The sequence below is a fragment of the Rhamphochromis longiceps genome, linkage group LG22 (genome assembly GCF_057381845.1).
Source record: "Rhamphochromis longiceps isolate RC_006_pf linkage group LG22, R_longiceps_female_GT1.1, whole genome shotgun sequence".
In the NCBI taxonomy this organism is placed as follows: Eukaryota; Metazoa; Chordata; class Actinopteri; order Cichliformes; family Cichlidae; genus Rhamphochromis; species Rhamphochromis longiceps.
The window spans coordinates 1,369,218-1,389,508 of NC_140577.1; the positions used below are offsets into that span (position 1 = coordinate 1,369,218).

At 44.0% G+C, this 20,291-nt stretch overlaps 1 protein-coding gene across 1 annotated transcript in view; it reads left to right on the forward strand.

Annotated features, from left to right (window-relative positions):
- The first annotated feature begins 10,666 nt into the window (after positions 1–10,666).
- The window catches only part of tnxbb (tenascin XBb), a 53,418-nt gene continuing 43,793 nt past the window's right edge, over positions 10,667–20,291 (forward strand). Inside the window, exons 1-4 of the mRNA XM_085395828.1 lie at positions 10,667–10,813; positions 17,816–18,174; positions 19,143–19,200; positions 19,321–19,539. Coding sequence (XP_085251954.1) covers positions 18,040–18,174; positions 19,143–19,200; positions 19,321–19,539 — 412 coding nt within the window. The 5' untranslated portion in view covers positions 10,667–10,813; positions 17,816–18,039. The remainder of the gene's footprint in view (positions 10,814–17,815; positions 18,175–19,142; positions 19,201–19,320; positions 19,540–20,291) is intronic.

A 20,291-nucleotide genomic window follows, 5' to 3' on the forward strand; every position in this document is an offset into this window, starting at 1 on the left:
CTGAAAAAGGCGTAAGACTGCAGGCGTCCCCAACTGTAGGGTAGATGATGGGGGGCGAGACCTCAGTCCGTGCTGCAGACGATACATTAGAATAGCCGTTGGTGGACTCTGATCTCTGCCCAACATCATCGGCTCCTCATAATTTATATAGAAGGAATTTTGAGATTTTCTCTTCCTCTTTCGTTCCTCAAACCGTGACAGGAAGCAGCTAAAATGAGATTTAACACCTGGAGGCCTGAACTCAGCTGGAACAGGGTGGAGTCTGACGGGCGAGTCGGTGCAGCATCTGTGACGATGCTGAATCTGTTTCCTGCCTTCACCTCTGCTCATCAGCTGTGAGCAGTGAGTGAATAAGATCACCGGTAAACCAAATGATGTCCGAGCTCTTCATTAAGCTACATGTACTCTGCCAGCTGTGCAGCTGTGTGTCTGCTAAAGGTGATGAAGACGGATGCACGTACAAACTTTGTCAGCTTTTTAAAAATGGTGTTTGTTACAGGTCGCTGCTTTCTTGAGAAATGAAGACGAAGAAACGATGACATGATGAGAAGCAGTTTCTACACGTTAATGATGTTTGAACCAGGACAAACATCTGCAGCAGACTGAACCTATCAATGCATTTGTGTTTGTGGAGCAGTAAAGTGTTTATAGTGAACGATAAAATGACGTTTTACTTTTCCACACACAGAGCTGTTTAATGCAGAGTACGGTGCTACTTACTGCACACTCCTCTATTAAGCTGCTGCCTGAGTTGAAGCCTGTGGCCGCGGTTCAGCGACGTCTGCGTGTAACATCAGGAAGAGCTGCTGCAGAGGGACTTCAATGTGTGTCAGCACCGTTTCAGGTGCACCGGCGGCTGCAGCACATCTGCATACTCCTGATGTTTCACCTCAAACAGGACCAGAGCAAACATAAAGTGTCCCTGCAGGCTTCTGCACGGCATCGTGCAGAGAGGAGCCGAGTCCTGGGTGATGGCGAGGATGATGACGGTGCTGCTGGACCTGCATGACATCACTTCTCTCTACAGCGTGCCTCCAGTTAAAGATTCAGTTACCGAATCCCCCGATGATAAACGAAACCAGCATCACAGATGTGAGCTGAGGAGCTGCTGGCTGCAGCAAACAGAAGCACCGTTGTGTTTTTAACGAGCGCTCGTCACACGACGGCTGCGTTTCACGTTTGGATCGCACACTGGAAGCATTTGGGACGTCCGGCATCACTCTCACATGTTTTTATCCTTTTCCTTGCTGAGTCCGTGTCATAGTCAGAACGATAGATCAAGGATCACCACAGCAACGTTTTTCCATATCAGCGTGGAAAACGTTGATGTTCCTCACATGAATTTACCAAAGTGTGAAAGACTGAAGGGCATCTGTTTTGGTTTGTTGTGAAAACGACGGCAGGCTTTTGTTGTTTGCATGATGAGACTCATTTTTATTTTCTTAGCACGATATTGAGTTTAGTTATTATTTCTATTACGTCGATATTTGATTGTTCAGGTTAAATGTTTGGTTTTAAATATCAAATGTAAAAACGTCTCGATCACAGACAGTCAGGAAAACTGCACGTGTTCAAACATCCTGTTATTATAATAAATCTTTCTCTACAACAGAAACTTTATGATAAGTGTTATTCTCACTGTGACTGTAGCAGAGGTCAGAGGTCAAACATGCATAGGCTTTTATCAGTTTTGGACCGTTGACCTTGGCGAGCTCGGTGGATGCGAGCCAAATATTATTGGATGGTTACCATGACTCCTCGCTGCACCGCTGCCAGACACGTACAGTTATTACAGATGATAAGAAGCTGTTATTACTTTGTTATTGCTTTTCTCTCTGTCGCTCCTCGCTGCTCGGATGTTTGCGACTCTGCATAATTCAGATTCTCTTTCTCATTTACGTCGGAATACTTGGGATTTCACGGAGGACTTTCCTCCTCCACGCGGGCACAATGGCTGCTTTCAGCTTCCGTGGGAACACGTCTCCCAGACGTGACTTTTCATTTTTCCTGACAGTGACATGAATTTTCTTTGCTTGTCATATTTACATCTGCAAACACTTTAAACACCAGATGAAGCGTGTTTGGCTTCGTGTGTTTCTGTGGTTAATATCCATCGTTGTCTCGCTCGGAGGTCTTTGAGTTTCGTGTGGATTTGACTCCCTGTGGGTTATCTTCAGCCTCAGTGGGGTTACAGAGTGACATGTATCATGTCATGGTTTGCCTCGCTGTAGTTATTTTGTGTCTGTTCGATAGAGTTTTTAGAGCGACGTGTTCAGACCCTTTATAATGGAGGCTGGGGCCCTGGGCCCCCGGGGGCCTATAGAGCTGTAGTCACCTGGATCGCGGTGTGAGGAGAATCGAACACTGCGTCACCGGCTTCGGACCGTACGGGGCGACTGGGCTGGAGGCTGCAGACGGCTGACAGCGCTCTGTGTGTCTGTGACATATGAGCAAGCTCGCAGGCATCTGTGTCGGCCTACAGCGAGGCTTTTCCCACGGCGTGACTCGGCCCAAACAAAGGCTGCCGCCGACGCTGGAGCGCGTCCAGCTCCACCATCTAACCTCATATTTCTGGGACACATTCAACCTTTCACAATGAAATATTTCCTCCACAGCAGCACGAGAGGCGGGTGAAGGCAGACGGAAAACCCCGAGCCTTTGAGTCACCCGCCTGTCCGTCTGCTTTTCAGTTATTTTAAGATAAAAGCAAAGATTTTTCATAAAGACATGAATGAAACTGTGGTTTTAAAGCTCCATCTGTCTGTCAGAGGTGGAGGCTTCCTCCACGTCTCTGTCCTTCAGCCTTTTTTTGAGATGAGATGATCGGGAGCTGCACATGCTGAAGGAACGATGGAGGGGAAATGAGACAGAGGGAGGCAGAAGCTCTTATAAAGTCTGCCCCCACGCTCCCTCTCCGCCTCTCAGCGGGGCGAACGCTGCGACGTGTCTTGATGTTCTTCCAGCATCGCTCTGAGATGGAGAAACCAGAGGTCGGTGGCAAACGCACAGAAACACAAAGAAAACACATCAACAAGCAGGAGAAAAGCCGATTTTCCCATGAAAGCTGATATTAGCGAAACCTCGGCGTGACCTGTGCTGCTGATTGTGTCGCACACGTGTGTGCGCACGTGCACGCGTGTAGATCAGTCTAAAGAACGTGCGTATTACGATGGCTTCATGACAACCTGACCTGTCGTCGCTCACTGCCAAACTGAACAAAGCTCACCTCAGACCTGCTTTGCTCGCATCATTCACTGTTCATGCTAAGCTGCTCAGCACAAACCAAACGCAGCACAGAAGCTGTTCACGGCTGCAAATGAAGGATTTCAGTTCATGTCAGTGTTTCAGAAGTGCTTTGGAAATATTTTGGATCACATGTGCAGATTTAATAAACCTCATTGGTTACAGGCTTAGCCAATAAGACTTACTGGATCCTTCAGAAACACGTAGCAGGAAGCATCAGAACCGAAGAAAAAAACTTTGAAGGTGGTTTCTCTTTGAGTTTGTAATCCGGTCATGCAACACAGTTTTTCTACCCTCGGATCTTTGTGATGTCATAAAGATGGGCTAACCCTAATATGGTCGTTTTTACGAAGTTGTCTTCAGCAGTTTGGATGAAGTGAGCGGGGTCTGTGAATAAGCAGCAGAGGTGCACTTTACCTCCGAGTCATCACAGCAGGTTGTTGTTGTTTGTTCTGGAGATTTCTGATCGATGTTTGGTGTGTGTGCACATTTTAGTGCACCAGTACTGTAACTAGTCTTGTATATTTTTGCATTGATTCTTTATTATTGGCCATCGCTGCACATATTTATAAACTAGAGCTCCACATCTGCCCGGCTGACAGGCAGCTGATTGGTGGAGACGCTGCTCTGGGTTTGTGTAGTAGGTGTGTGTGACTCGCGCTGAGGTGCTGAAGCTGCTTCGACTGGAAAATGTGAGTCAGCGCTCGCAGCGGCACATGCGCCCATCTTTTACCCGGCGTGCGTTGGCCTCCGTCACAGTCATGCACTGCAGAGGCTGCGTTTCTGCTATGCTCATCTGCTGCGACGGGAGCTTGAAACCTGCAGCCTATGAGGACCCGGGTCAAATACACAGGACTGTCACATAAATCAAGCTGTTCGATAAAAACCTCTCTCACCCTTTTTCAAATCCAGTGTGTATTTGAGGATTAAGCACATTATGTGAGGTTTGGGAGGCTTTAAGACTTATTTCAGGTTTAGCCCAACACCAATGACTGAGGGGAAGATTATTGAGCCTAATTATTTGGCAGGCAGCACTTTGTTCCACATCACCCACCACGGGGCAGCTCTGGGTTCTGCGTCTTTGACCTCTGCACGCCTCCGGCTTGTGGGCAACACGTGTGAGGCGGAGCTGCTGGTTTAAAGACTTCATTCATGTTAAAGCGGCCGTGTTTATTTTGTGCAGATGTTTAAATGCATGACCCTTAAATGTGACACGAGTCTGCTCCCTCTGGTTGTCAAACTGACGGTTTTACAGCGAGGCGACGGTTAATGACCCGTTAGCGCAGGGATCGCTTCCTTCCCGCGCTGCAGACCGCAGATCAGCAGGTCAGATGCAGAGGACGTGTTTGGGCTTCAGACTCAACCGCCGCCCGTCCCAACACGCCGATTTTTTTCAGCTCAACTTTGTGCTTCTTGTCCGTGTTTGCTTTGCAGAGCAGAATCAGAGTTGGCAGGTTTTACTTTCAGTTTCTCACAACTGCTGCTTTGTTTGGCAGATGTGCAGCTGTGTTGTAGTTCAGGACGTTTGTGCTTCAAAAATCATAAAACTGTGGTCAGGTACCAGTGGCTACCATGAACATCCCTGATGACGGCGTGGTCTCTAACGAGTCAGGAAGGAGGATGAACCCGGTACGAACAAAGATGCGTCAAAAACAAGCCGACTTCCTGGTCAGCTGACGATCTGTGTCCAAATGTATGTAAGACTGATTATAACTCATCTGTGTGTGTGAGAGTGTGTCACTGATTTAGCTCTGTGACGATCAAAGCTACAAAACCATCATGCAGCTGAGCCTCGGGCAAACCCAGCGCTTTACAGCAAACTTCCAGAGAAACTCTTCAATAAAGCAAAGTCGAGTCCAGGATGCTGCCGAGAATAGAAACAAATAAACGAAACGAGTCCTCAGAGTCGCACGCAGACGTACCTTCATACCTGCTGCTGTGAAACACCAGTAAAACCAGAGGCTCTGTGGGTGACGTGGGCTCAGTGCCTGCTGGTGGCTGCAGCATGACATCAGCGCGGGTCAGATTTTCATTGGCGTGCACGGCTCGCGTTCAAACAGGCCCATCAGGACCCGTCCGTCTGTCTGGCTGCACGCCTGCTTCCTGCACGCGTGCAGAGGGAAAACCTGCACAATGAAATGTTCATAACTCATCTGTTTAACTCACCAAGCGTCTCTTACCTAACGGAGCGCTGCTCTACGCTGCGAGGGTCCCGCTCCGACGTTACAGGACACCAGGGGAAAGTCGCACAGCTAACCAGGCGAAACATGCACTTTGGTCTTTGTTCGACTAATTCAACCCAGGCGGACGATTTATGACATAAACTATGTTACAACTTTCAACAGACTGTTTATGGACGAAGGATTTCCCAGAGTGCCGTTTGGATGTGGCAGCATCATCATTCTTCTTGCTGCCCGCTGAGGCCGGATGATGGAAACACCCACGGCTCCTGTGAACGATGTCTGCACGTCGGCGCAGGAAACACTGACGTCTGTTAGCTGCTCACAGTGCTGAAGCTCCTCAGCTCACCTGTACTGGGTTCTCACCAGTTTAGCACCAGTTTGAGAACTACAGGATAATCTCCCCTGTGGGTTTGTTGGTAGAGACTCATGCAGAACATGTGCAGACCTGGGCGTCCTTGTTGCACCGCTGTGCCATGTTCGACACGTCGCCAAAATCATCTCCAGAGACGATTATTAGGCAAGCGAGCCTCTTCATCATACCATCAGTCATCTGCATATGTCCCAACTCCAAGCTGTAAACACTTCAGTGCTTATTCAAGTGTTTACTCTGATTTTGTGGCAACTCAGCGTTTCTCTGAAACACAAAGAAACTGCGTTTTGTAACAAAGTCACATCTGCCCGTCGCAGCTGCGTGTGGTTTCGTGGTGGAGGTGAGAGCAGGAAGTCATCAGAGCACAAACGGTTAGCACGGTGGAAGCTCCGAGTGAGGCGGCACACAGGGAGCCAGTCATGAGGTCGACCGCAGAGCGGTTTTTCACTTCCACATGAATCAGGTTCAAACCGCCGTCGCGTTCTGTCTGACTCGGCTCGATCTCATCGTCACATATCCAACAACAGAACGTCAGCCTGATGCTGAGCTGCAGACGTCTGTTAGGACGGCCTCTTTCAGACCTGTCACATGATTATTATCCGGTCTTTAAGTGATGACGTGACGAATCCTACTTCCGGGTCTAACGTAGTCTGCGTTTAATATGGCTTTTGTGTTGTTAACATGTTTAATGTTTTGTATTTTCTTCTATTTGATCTCAAAAAGCTCCTAAAACAGTCAGTGATCACTGTTGACCTCCCTCGGCTTTTATTACCGCTAATCATTTATTTAAGCTCAGTTTTTAAAACCTTAGGATGTAACTACAGCCCAGCCCATGCAGCAGTATATGAATGACTAACCTCGTGTTGTGGATGGATTATCTCAGTTGTTCTCCTGGCTGAAGTTTGGTCCTTTTACAGCATCCTGCCATGCGATTACATTTGTTCCTGACCACCGAGAACACTCACGTTAACTTTTATCGAGTGGAAAAAAGTTAGCTTGTTTATATTATGCTAACATAGCTGTGTCGCTAGCATCATTATATACCAGCTAGCCCAACTTCAGTAACCCTACAAACGTCCCTGCTGTTTAGTTTTCTGTCTTCATTTATGTTGGAAGTGATAACAGAGCTGTACGTTTTAATTTGTTTCCAAAACCCCGCAGTCAGGACATGCTATATTGTATTTAGATAGAAGCTAGCGAGCTAACTCCCTGCTAACTTCTAACTCCGTTAAATGTCATAAATTCCGTTTTCATGGATGCCTGGATGTTAAACTCAATTGTTACACCTGGTAGAGCAGAACGCTGATCATTTTATTAAAGATCAAAGACTTTAGACAGTTTTTCAACTCTCAGTGATCCTGCCGGGATCGTTTGATTTATGGACCTGCAGCGGAGTTTAGACCCAGACACGACTGGTGACGTCAGACTGAACGACCAGATTGTGATTCTCAGAGTTAAGAGGAAGTTCTGGATGTTGTGCACGATTAATGGACCGTAAAATGTTTCGTTTCTCTTTCATCTTCTTGATTTATTTATTTTTAATGTTTGAAACATTCAGAGTGATTCACTGTTAAGTTATTTCAAACAAGCGTCCTCTCGTCTCCACGCCGACCTGCTGAGCGTGGGCGAGCGCAGTTTCTGAAGGCCGTCCAGGTTCAGACGCCGTACACGGGCCTCCATCAGTACTGATGGAATATTGATTATTTATTTAGTCCTTTTAACTGGAGATATGAAATGAGTTCCAAACTTGCACCAGTGCAGACGAAGAAAAGCTCGTTCCTCCTCGTTGTCGTCTCGAAACTTTGGAGGAAACTGTATTTCCGGGCTGCTCCTGGTTTCCTCTATGAGCGTCTTCTTCCTGCTCCTCTTCCTTACTTTGGGTTTCTTGCTTGTTTCGTTCGTCGCCTCTGTTTCAGCCTGTGATGTCCTGGCTGTCAGACAGACTCTTCGCCCTGCTAATGAGCCGTTCCCTCTGCTGTCATTATGACTTCACCTCCTCTCAGACTTAAATGGCTTCTTTCCTCATTTCTTCCTCCAACTTTCCCCTGAGGGAGCGACCTGCTCTGTTTCCACTAAACTTAAACTAAGTTAAACATCAGGAGCATCGAATCCGTCAATCAAACAACAGGATATGAAACATGTGTAGCAGCGGGAAAACCTCAGCGTCCGCCTGTTTCCTCGCGTTAGGACTAAAGTGTGACAACAGCAGCTCCCTCTGAGGAGGTCCGCTCGCCACAGCGCTAAACTCTGTCTCCGCCCACTTTAACCACAGACTGCTTCATCAGCATGAAGAGCCTCAGCTTCTGAGCAGCTGATCAACAGTTTTTAACTTTATTTGTCATAATTAATAACCTTCAGTTACTGTGGTTTGGACTCATTAAGGTCAGACTGCTCTAAGTACAGTTTCATATGTATGATGTCACTGAATGGGTGTGGCATACGGGCATCTCCACCCCCACCTGCTGCTTGTAGGTGAAAGCCAGTCAGAAAAGGGTGACATTAGAATATGTGGAGCAGGTCAGGCGGTTCACTGTGTTCAGCATCTTCAGGTCAGATAAAACTCATTTCTCCACATTGTCACGATTTCTCTTTGATGAGTGCTTGTTGGAAGTTTGCTCCGACAGGAAACAGGCCTGAGCTTTACACTGCTGCTCGCAGAGCCCAGCTTTGCACAGCAGGTCACAGAAATGAAGACGTGCACGAGCAGCGGCGACACCGTCATTCACGAGTACGACAAACCGTCAGCAACGCCGGCTGCATCGTACACGACGGCATGACTGCGATGAGCAGGGTCAGGGGGTTGCAGGGGAAGCTTGAGTGGATTTAACCCCAGCAACACACGGTGAGTGATGCTTTAATGGGCTCTGTGAACGCCCTGTTGTGTGAATGTTGCACATGTCTGGATCCCTGCAGCCAAGAGATTCTAACTCACGAGGTGTTCACGCATCACATCCTGTTTGGCAGCACATCTGGACAAAGAGCTGCAGTTTTTAGACTGAGCTGTGGTGGGACAGCAGCACTCAGAGCTCCACAGTCTCTGCAGGACTTTCCACTTTTCTTACTTTCATGTGTATAAAATTCACCAATTACGTTCTAACAAATATGGATCAGGTGGACAGAAACTCTGGACTCTATAACAGCGAACTCGATGCTCAGGCTGAGCTTTGACACAAACCAGAGTAGTTTGGGTCATTAGTGGGTCAGAAAGTGCCAGAAACCTCCATGGAAACCAAATAAATCAGTGACCTGCACCGGCTGTTTCCTCAGACTCGATCTGTCACAGTTATTGACGGGACAATCAAGACGTGGGCGTCAGCTTCAATCGCTCTTTTCCCACTTTTACAAGCTCCAGCTCTGGTTGCTGGCTTGGCTCGGCCCGCCGCACATGTGGTACAATTAGCCTTCGCTTCATCGCGCATGTGTTCCTGGTTTCTGTGGTATTTCAGTCATTTCTGAGCTCCCACGGGAACCGCAAAAGCACCGCCAACCAGCCGCGGGGGCAAACCGAAGACTTCTGAGGTCTGCAGTTAAAGGTGGCAGTAAAGACGGTGAGCTCTGTGAAGCACACGAGGGAGCACACAACACTGCATGCATGTGTACGAGCATTACAGATGCTTTAGCTACACAGAACAATCAAATATTAATACTCAGGTAAATGAACCGTTTTAGTTTGTTTGCAATTTAGAATTAGGATCATTCATTTGTAATAATTGTAATTATACAATAATGAGTTTGGTATTATGTTTCAAACTCTCAAATTTACATCATCTCAGTGTGAAGCTGCATCAGCTGACTGATCTTCTTCTTCTGTAGCTTAAAATCAAGTTTGACTCGTTCCTGTTTGAGGATGTATGAAGGTAAATATCTGCGTGGTTTCATTAGAAGCCTGGAAGTATTGTCCCCAGCATCAAATCTTATTTTGAAGGAATCACTGGGAAGTTGCTGACCTCTGCTAAACTTGTGTCGGTAGAACTGTGAGGTTTTCAGACTCTTTATGATCTGAGCAGGATTTAAAATTCAGACGAGGTCGCAGCCTGAGCACACCACGCTGTGAGACTGCACTGCTGCTCTCTTCATGCACAAAGTGCAAATATTGCTGCAAAATCCTCAAACAAAAGCACGCCAGAAAGTCACGGAGCACCATGGTAATACAAAACAGGGCTCGTGGTGAGAGGGTGGAGGTCAGTCGGAGGTTGGAGGTCATCGGGTCATGAAGCTGGTGATAAATTTGGACCATAAAGCCCTGAGTGTGCCTTCAGGTGTCGTCTCACACCACACGTCTAAACTAAAGGCAGCTTCAAAACTGAGTCACTCCCCAAAGACACTCACATCGCTAAGGTCTGCAGTTAGGGGCGTGGGCAGGTGGCTGCAGGTGTGCAGTCCGGCTCAGGTTGGACGTGACCTACCAACAAGGCTTGCAAACATCATCCAAACACATTCTTGCAGCAATAAAACAGCACGAGGGACTAAAAATGTCTCCCAGTCCCAGGAGTCCTTCCTCCATCTTTACTTACAGTCTATGCTTTGAATCAGCACACTGTAACTTTGTCCAAACCTGCAGTCACACATGAATGAAAACTCTGTCACGCACCTATTTTACATCCTCTCTGAGCAACACGAGCGCCCGCAGCCACGCGCCTGTGTGGAGTCAGCTGGGTCCTTCAGCGCCCGCTAACCAGCAGAGCGTCCTGCAGCGGGGGACGCAGACCCCTCTGAAACACATGAGCCCCTGAAAACATCTAAAAATCAGATGTTTTCCATCTCCAGCCCTCCGCCCAGCGGGGACCTGTAAAGCCCACAGAATTACATCAGAGGGAAACAGAGGAGGAAGAGAGGAGAGAGGGAGGAAAAATTCTTCAAGTATGAGAAAATTTTACTGCACTCCTCCTCCCCTCCCCTCCTCTCTCGCTCCGTCCATCACCCTCCTCGTCCTCCTCCTGCCGGTCAGTCAGCGAGAGAGCCGGACTGAGACGAGACTTCAGCACCGCTGAGGGAAACTCCTCACCTCTCTGAGCAGGTAGGATGCTGCTGCAGGAACAAACTCTGCTGAGAGCGAGGTTCATAAACATTTAATATGAATGTAACGCAGAGCAGATTTCATTTGAAAATTCATCATTTAAACAGCAGAACTGTGCAGCCATGATTGCTGCTTTTCTTCATTCGAGGACGAGGGTGAAACGAGCAGCTGCTGTTTTACATTCAGTGCCGACGATGTTTCAAAAGGTTTTAGCTTCATGTTTCATTTATTTTAAATTGCTTAGATATTTATCTCTTTATTTTTTATGAGCTTTGCAAGAACACGAGTTTCATATTTTGGTCATTTTTATGACTTTTACAAATAAACTGAAAAGATTTCTTTTTATTTGTTGGTTGAAAAAAGATTTAATTGTTGGACTTTTGAACTTTTGTCTGTTTTCTGTCAGTTTAACGACCAAATTAATTTGATCTCATCAGCTGTAGCTTCACAGGGGAGGATTTGTGGGTTTTGGTGATAATAATTGGCAGCAAATGGAATAGATTCATGTTTTTCAGACATTCATTCATGTAAAAAATAAATCATAATTTCTTTTACATGATCCAACGATGTGAAACGTGCCGACTGCTGCAGAGCTGTGACGGAAATCATAAAGCAAATATCCAAATCAGGATTTTACAGAGAACCAGGCAGTAATGATGCAGAAATACAGACAAAGTAAAATGTTTTCAGTTTTATGTATAAAGCCAAAGATCAGAGAGACTCGTGCATGTAATAACGCATCCTGCAGCAGAATCGATGCAGGCTTATGTTTGGACGTCGTCTCTGTGACACTGAAGTCTCCGTCCTCTGTGATGGACTGAATCAAATAACTGCTTTGATTAAAAAAAAAAAATCTGCTATTTCACTCATCAGCAAGTCAATCAGCAACCTGCAGGACTAAAAACTTACAGCAGTTCATGACTGCCAATAACTGCAGTTCCTCTAATGTCCACTAGAGGCCACATGTTAGAACATCTGACTTCACAGCAGAATCAAACATTTACAGGTTTACAAGCTGCTAAACAGCTACTTTCCCCCCTTCATGGTAACTGTGTACTGCTGCTAGCTTCATCTCTGAACTGCTTCTTTTTAATGCACTTATCTGACCAATAGCATGGCTGCTGTGAGGGTACACACACAGTCCTTCCTAACATTTCATCACTTTGTTACTTGGCAAACATTAGCAGGAATCTCTGCACCCACTTTATGGAAGCAGCTTGCTAACTGGGCTAGCTAGTATTAGCATTTACCTTAGCGCGCCGCCCTGTTGTCCATATATGCTAACCGGGTTGCAAAAACACTGAGCCCTCAAAACACAGAATCCAGAAACCAGTGGCTGATGTCACAGTAACAACTTCCATTTTTTATGTACAGTCTGTGTTGTTGCACCCACAGCTGCCAGATTTCCTCACTGGACTCTTGCTGCTGTGATCCTCTGTGGTCTCGGGGAAGCTTTTGGCCAAAGCATGTAAATGTGCTTCCTGATGTTCCTGATCTTTCATCATTCTGTTAGCACAAATGTTAAAGTTTCACAAAGTCAAACCCGTTTCCTGTTTCTGAGACCTGAGATCGCTCATGTATGTCTGAAGGTTGTGACTGTGTTACTCGATATTAACTAGGTAATAGTAGTTTCTGGAGTTGCACCCCTGCTTGCTGGTTTGAAGCCAGAAGAACATTTATACACTGTAAGACCGAATAGTAATAGTTTGATAAATGAAATGAGTTCCAACTACTTAAAAACCTGTTATAAGTTCATACACCTTTATTTTTTGAGTAGTTTGAACAAGTTTGTTTTTTCAAGTTATCAGTACTTGAATATATTGATTAGTTTCTGGCATTGCCCTCAAATAATTTGAGTTTTAACACTGACGTCACTTACGTGCCTACGTACGTACCTACGTGCGCCACCTGTTTCTTTATGAAGTGCTGGCAACCATCTTGGATTCCTCGCTTCGAGTGCGAATGCCCGCTCATTACTCCGAAAGAAACTTGTGGAACGTTAATATCCGAACAGAAATAAAAACATTTGTCAAGGGGTTTTTTGCGGCATTGCCTTTGACGCTGGATAAAGGAGGGCATGCTATGGTATGTTACGGACTTTTGAACTGGAACAGCTAACGCTCTGCACTTGGCTAGCTGCATTTACCGCCTTTGCAGCATCTTCAGGAGCGCTTTTGTGGTAAGTTTTATTTTTCTGAAACTATAGTTCTCCATTGTAATATGGGTTTTTATCGTCATAAATGTACAACTCTAGCAGGCATTTAAGAATTACATGCATGCGTCGTTTTATCCATGTTGGCTTGGCCCCAAAGTGTTTTGCATGAATTATGCTAATAAGCTCATATTTAGTATAACACATTATTAGTCCGAGCAGAGGCTGGGACTAATGTGTTAATAACTTTTCTAATCTCTTACTATTTTAAAAGAAGTCTTTAGAAGGCGTTTCTGGATTTGCAGATTATAAACTGCCTTGTGGTTAAATTGTTGAATCAATATGCACTGCTGCGCTGCTTCACACTTAGCGCATACGTGGATATTGACTTTGGCTAACCCATTTGCTAACTGGTGGAACTTAAAACTTACGTTTAGTTCTCTGGAGTTGTACATATTAAAACTGGGGCAGCAAAATTGTAGGCACAGGACATACTTACAAAAGCAGTGAATAATCATTACATAATTACGCGGTAGAACTTGGTTTACATTGCAAATAGTTATGTATACCAAGTTGAAATGTAGAATCTTCTGAACTGTAAAATTGTTGTGCCTGGTCTATTTTAGGTTAGCTTAAGGGTGAATCCATCAATAATATATTTACCAAACAGTTATTTTTTCGTTTTATTTTATTCTGATGCCCAGTGTTCATTAGTGAAAGACTTAGTTTTTTATCTATCAGGGGCTGGGTCTGTGAACCAGCATTTTGAGTTTATTTTGTAGTTTTGCTTTCTTATGTTATATTGAAATGAGGTGAAGTTCTTGTATTGTTGTTATTATTAGTTAAGGTTTAGTTGAGTTCTGGGCTGGTTATGTTTCATCTGTGTCTCCTTGGTTGTGTGTCTTTTCTGTTCTCTGTGTAGTCTGTCTTGTCTTCTGTGTTTTACGGTTATGTCCATGCCAGGGCAGAAGTAAATTTTCAGGGGTGAAGATGCTGTTTACCTTGACCAGCTAAGACTACAGATTGTAGATGAAGTCGAGAAAAGTGAAAAGAATCCTGATTACAAAGCTGATGCACACAACTTTGGCCTTGCAATGCAAAGAGATCATCAATGATGACCTACCAGTAGGTCAGATCCTGGATTGCTGGCCTACTCTGAAATCCCAGTCCCAGGTATGAATGTATATAGATGTATCTAACAAGGTGTATTTTATATCAACTCCTGTTATCTGGCCTGTCTGAACAAATTGTGCCTTTGGAGTGTAAGGATTTTGATGTATTTTGCAAAGATTTATAGACTAATTGAAACTTGTAAACACAAATGTATCCTGTGTGTTCAGATCTGTGCAGAATTCCACAGGATTACAAACCTCCACCTGAAGAACCACTTTTATGCTGTTGGACCAACATGCTCCCCGGCTCCAGAGCTTATTCAGAAAGAAAGCTGTTTGCACAGGGAACGTGTCTGATGTCCTGTCTCAGCTCTTCAGAAGCTATAATCTCCAGGTTAGTGGGTTTTTGTCTTGTTTTTGAGCTTTATTTAATTTGATCAATTTTTCCAATTTTAATTACCATTCTTGACTAGGTTAGCCAATAATTTAAAATAAAAATTTTCTTGTGATGTAGGAACAAGCTGATATCCATGCCCAAAGTGCTGGTGTGCTTCATGCCCTCTCTGCCTATTTGTACGAAGACACCTCTACCTTCATCAAAACATGGGATGTAAGTTTTGGACAAAGTTGTGAACAATATCTTAGTAGCATCCTTGTTTAGATTTCTCAAAACATTATGACACTTTGAGAGTTTGAGAAGCATCTCCATGCTTGGATCTGTCTACAACAGTGTCCATGTCACATAATGGAAACACTACATGTTTTTAATGTGTGTAGACCTTCTATAATGTTCCTAGCCCAACCATACATCACTATACAAATGAAAAAGATATATAACTCCTATTGACTTTCTGTTGTTATTGCTACGAAGAGGTATGACTTTGCTTTACTAAAAGTACTATTTTTGTCAGTTTGTTTTTTCAAATCTTTGGTGTGTTGTGGCTTTTTTGTTGTTCAAACAATTGATTTCTGAGCTAGTAATAATCCAGAAATGTGACTTGTATAGATGAAACTAAGAGAAATAGGAATGCACTAACATGAAGTAATTTTGTTTTCTGTAGATGATGCATTCTGATAGACCAGATATTAGTGAAGTGCCACTTGGATGACTCCTGATCAGAGCCAATTCCAGCGATGCAACATTCTTCTGCCCTGAGAAGACTGCAGTTTTGGTCGAGGGTAACATGATCATTGTTTTCACCACCCTGGCTGATGCATTTCTAGTGATATTTGGACTCACCTACGCCCTGCACCTAAGCTACCCAAAATGTTTGGCCAACATTTTTGACTTCATTCAGAACGTTTTGATGGGTCTGGAGGGTGGGAAGTTGAAGCCCAAAGTGCTGAGTCTTAAAAATGATCTTTTGGCAGCAGAATAATGTCCAGGGTTCCTACACAGCCCTCAAGTGCCTGTTAAAGCAAGTAATTCAGTTTATCATGTTTCCAAGTCTGGATAAGTTTGTTTTTTTTTAAAAGAGAGAATAGAATAAAGAAATCTTTGCAGACTCTGTTTCATACTTCATTATCTAAAAGCCACATACAAAGTAAAAGGGGTGATTTTATTTTATTAATTTATTTTTTTTCCCCCAACATCACTTGTGTTTTAGTTGATTTTGATTGTGTTTTTAGTCAGATAACTGTAAATCTATAGAGAAAATGAAGGACAATCTCACTACATTTCTGGCTTCTAGGTGGGATCTTGAATGTCACGTAAGGAACGTTCCTCCTGAACTATTCATAACTGACATAAGGCGCTAAGGAGGTTTATAACACTTTGTTTTATGTCTCTAAAGAAGTATTTTTCTATTTAATGTTTTATTGCTTTGTTGTTGAGACTGTGATTGCACTCTACAAATGTGCATTTTGCATAACCACAGTATTGGCATATTAAAAAGGTTACCAATTATATTTCAGTGTATTAGCTGCACTATACTATACTATTACTTTCATTCGGTTTTCCCACCTAATAATGCAGGATTTTCTTTTCCTTTTGTTTGTTTTTTAATAAACAGGCCATACTCATGTGTTAATCAAATTTGAATACTCTTAAAACATGTTGTGAATTTCTTTATTTCTAATATTGTAACCTTGTGCCAAAATTTCCGACATTATTCCCTATAAAATGTGGTGGATTTATGTCTTTGGGCTTTTTGTTAGAAAGGCTATGTGTTAAAGTACTCAATAAATTTGTAACTTGAATTTATGTTTTCTGTCTTATGTTTTTACAAGTGTAATTATTTTGGGCACTTTTTTTATATCAAATTCAAAACACAGTAGATTTGGATATTACAAGCATTTGTTTTTTAAATTTTTGAGTTGTATTAGCTTAAAATGGTTAACATTTTGAAACTAAAAATTAATTCCTTAAAGTTACTTGAGCTAGATTTGTACTTGAAACTCAAAATATCAAGTAGAGAGTACTAAACCAAAAATGTGGATATAACATAAAAACATTTGTCAATGGTACTTAAAAATATTTATCTAAAGCTAATAAATAAAGTGTGTTTATTTAACTTTTATTTTTAAGTTTTAGTTACTTAAAATATTTTATGTAATCAGTTTCACCAAAAGTTTTGAGTAAAATTAACTTATTGGGTTTTACAGTGTAGGGTTTATAAGATCTCCTCCTCCTGGTCATTACAGTGCTATCAAATGATTAACCTGAGTGTGGGCGTGGAGCGACAGGTTTGTCACATAGTCTGGAAGCAGTGAGGGAACAGCCTCCAGCAGCACTGAGAGTAAAGGTGAAGAGCACATGAGAAGCCTTCATGGTGTATTTTGAGAATTTGTATCGCCCTCCTGAGGTTCTCCCGTAGCAGCTGGAACAGCTGTCACAGGCAGCTATTTACAAGGTAATCGTTCTCACTTAGACCCACTGAGCAGAAACTGGCCGAGGTCCAGACTGAGATCTAAATCAAACCGCACATGCAGAAGCCTCTGTGTGTCGGTCGAGTTAGCAGCAGAGAAACATGTGGACAGACGGAGAGGAAAGGTTCAGATCCAGAGCTGAGCTGAAGCAGAGACATGATGGACGAGTCCTGAGGACACCTGCATCAAAAGTTAAATTATTCTCATAGGAGGCTTTAAAACAGCCAAAGACAAATAACAGATAGAAGTCAGGCTGGTGCAAGCTGAAGCTGAAGAGGCATCAGGATCTACTCATCACAGCTTCACTGCAAACATGCTTGTTTCACTCCAGTGGACTGAGAGGACACACGGGTGGTTACTGAGGCCGACAGACCATTCACAGAGCTACTTGTTGCTCATAAATATGCTAACAATGTAAAGTAAAAGTCATGTAACCAGGAGGAGTTTGCAGTGTTTCCTCCTGCACATGAACAGGATTTAAGGTGTAAGTATCTAAAGAAGTCTTACAAACATTCACAGAGCTTCAATTTTGCCTCTTTTTTAAGTAAAGAAACTCTAAACTGGGATCTGTTTCCTCAGATGCTCCACACATAATCGGCTGTTTGGGGCCAAATTGCACTTGAAGTAATATTCGGCGTTGCCAGGCCCCGGCCTGATCCGCATGTCAGAAAATCGGCTGCAGGATAACAAGCTACTCTTTCAGACCAAGTTACTTTTTCCATCGGGTTTTTATTGGCCGCCATGCTCCGCTGACGGGCCCATAAACAGCTAATGGCCCCCTATTCCGGCTAATTGTGGCCAAAGTGGAGTCTGCTGCGCTAACATGAAATTTAAGGTGAGCTTAAATGTGTAATTCTGTGTCTCTTCCAGTGGGAAAACCCATGGAGAGCAAAGGCGAGAGGAAAAAATCCATCACCTCTGTGACTGAAGCGAAGTGAGAGCAGGTCCAGATCTGCAGACTCTTTCCAACTGAGTCCTGGAAGCAACCGGCTCCGCTGTTACCGGCAAACGTCCGTCAGCATCGATTTCCCGAGCGGTCCGGCATCTTTCTCCTCAAACACCCAGGGAAGTCTTCTCCTGGTGCCACCCTGGCGATGCTTCCTTTCATCCCCTGCCTCCTCCTCTTCCTCCTCCTGGCCGGCCCAGCCCTCCTGACCCCGTCAACCTCCAAAGAGCTACAGTTAAGGGGTCAACGGACACCAAGGGACACCAAGCAGGACTCCTTCAAGGTGATTAAGGGTTTAGCTGAGATAAATGGGCCGACTCACGGCAGTTCAGTGGTCATCTGGGTTAAACGAGGGTCAGTGTGGTTAAAAGGTTCAGGGAATTCTTCTTTATCTGCTTTTATTTGATGGCCCCTGTAACATCTGACTCCGCAATCACAGGAGTTTTAAGTTTTCATATCTGTCTGCAGATGATTCCTTATTGCAGGAAGAAGCCAGTGAAGACCAGTAATGAACATACAGGCATCTCATTGTTAGGACGTTTGAATCCAGAAATCTGCTCAGGAGATGATGCAAAAGCCAACTGCACAGTCAGAGTTCAGTTCCAAGCCGTCTGCAGTCCAAGCAAAGAATAAATTGCAGAGACCTATCATCAACAAACTCTCGATGTGTTTTAACTGATGACTGACGTCTTTGCTGCCCTGCGCTCCAGCACATTTTAATGTTGGAAAAAGCAGAAAGTTAAAGCCATAAACCTCCTGCGCCTTCTGTAATATATCTACCCCGGCATCGCCGGACTAATGTGCAAATGTGAATTTGTCTGGAACCTTTTTGTTGAGCTCCAGTTTCCAGCGGGCACAGAGCAAACTCAACTAGATAGACGAACAGCCAATCAGAGGAGCTGCGATGAAGGATAATGCTAATGGACTCTTTCAGAAATGACACTTTGTGCTCCAGAGCAGCAGCGATTATTTCACCCCGAGCTCAGTAACATGAAAAAAGGTGGCTGCAAGAAATCCACAGTCCAAAAACCTGACAAAGTCCAAACACAGTCAGGAAGACGACTCAAAGGTTTAGACTCAAACACACTGATGGGAAGATGGACAATACGACACAGGAGGACTCAACCAGGACAACAGGAACGTAGAAACATGAGAAGCCATATGTGGAACAAACCAGCAGAACACAGCATTGAGAACATGAAAACTTAACATGAAACAAAGTGCAATGATTGGTGTTTTCTGCTGTTGCAGGTGGTCATCTCAGAGGGCTGTGCCACTCAGGGTGATGCATCTGATGGGAGTACAGGAGGTAAAGAGTCTGACCTGAAACAAGAACATCCAGAAACTGTAGTTTTTCACAGCAGTGGGGGGTGTTGTAGCTCAGCTCCTACTGCAGAATATAATCACAACCAAATGTCCTCGTTTGCAGGTAAAGAAATTGACCTGGCGCCTGGTTCTCCTCTGGTTCTGACCCATAAGATCAAACTGGTTCCCTCAGATTCGGCGTCTGGGTCTGGATCTTGTGGATGCGACGCCGACTTTGCTCCGCTGCGGGAGCGGCTGGAGAGGCTGGAGAGGGAGGTGTCAGCCCTCCGGGAGACGTGTGGAGGGGCTGAAGGAAACTGCTGCAGCTCAAACGAAAGCAAAGGTAAAACTGGATATTTCTATTAGATCGACCACGTTTCTTACCTTCAATATTTATCTGTAGAGCAGAAAGACGCGACTATCAGCGTTAAAGAGGGCACACTTTTATGTCAACAGCACTCTTACAGAGCGCTAACAAGCCTCCGTTACAGATCCCTGTTAGCATGAACTTGGCAACAGTGGGAAGGAAAAACTCACTTTTAACAGGAAAACTCCATCAGAACCAGGCTGAGGCAGGGACGATCATTTGTTCTCCAGATCATCCATCAGTGTGTGAATGTTGGACACAAAGCATAGAAACACGGCTTTAACCCTTTAAGTCCTACCATAGAACCAAGTCTGCCAGAGCTTATATTATATTTTTACATGCTGTGGAGCCATTTTTGGGAGCATTTCAAGTTGCTATACATCAATACAACCATTATAGCCCAGATTTTAATGATATGTCTGCATTAAGTGCATAGTAATTACACAAATTGCAAAAACTTGCAATAAACTACAAAAAAATTGAAAATCGTTTTTGTTTTTTTAACATATATTTCTAGTGAGAGAAATTTAAGAGGCTTATCCCTCAAAACTGTAAATACAAAAAAGTTTCACAAAATAGTTTCCCACCACAGGAAATTTATTTTGAGTGTCTTCATAGTTTTATTTTTGAAATACAGCAATTTTTATACACTGCAGGAAAAACGAAAATAAATATTATAGTGCAAATTTGCAAAAAAACAGCATGTGCATCAAAATAAACTATTTCCA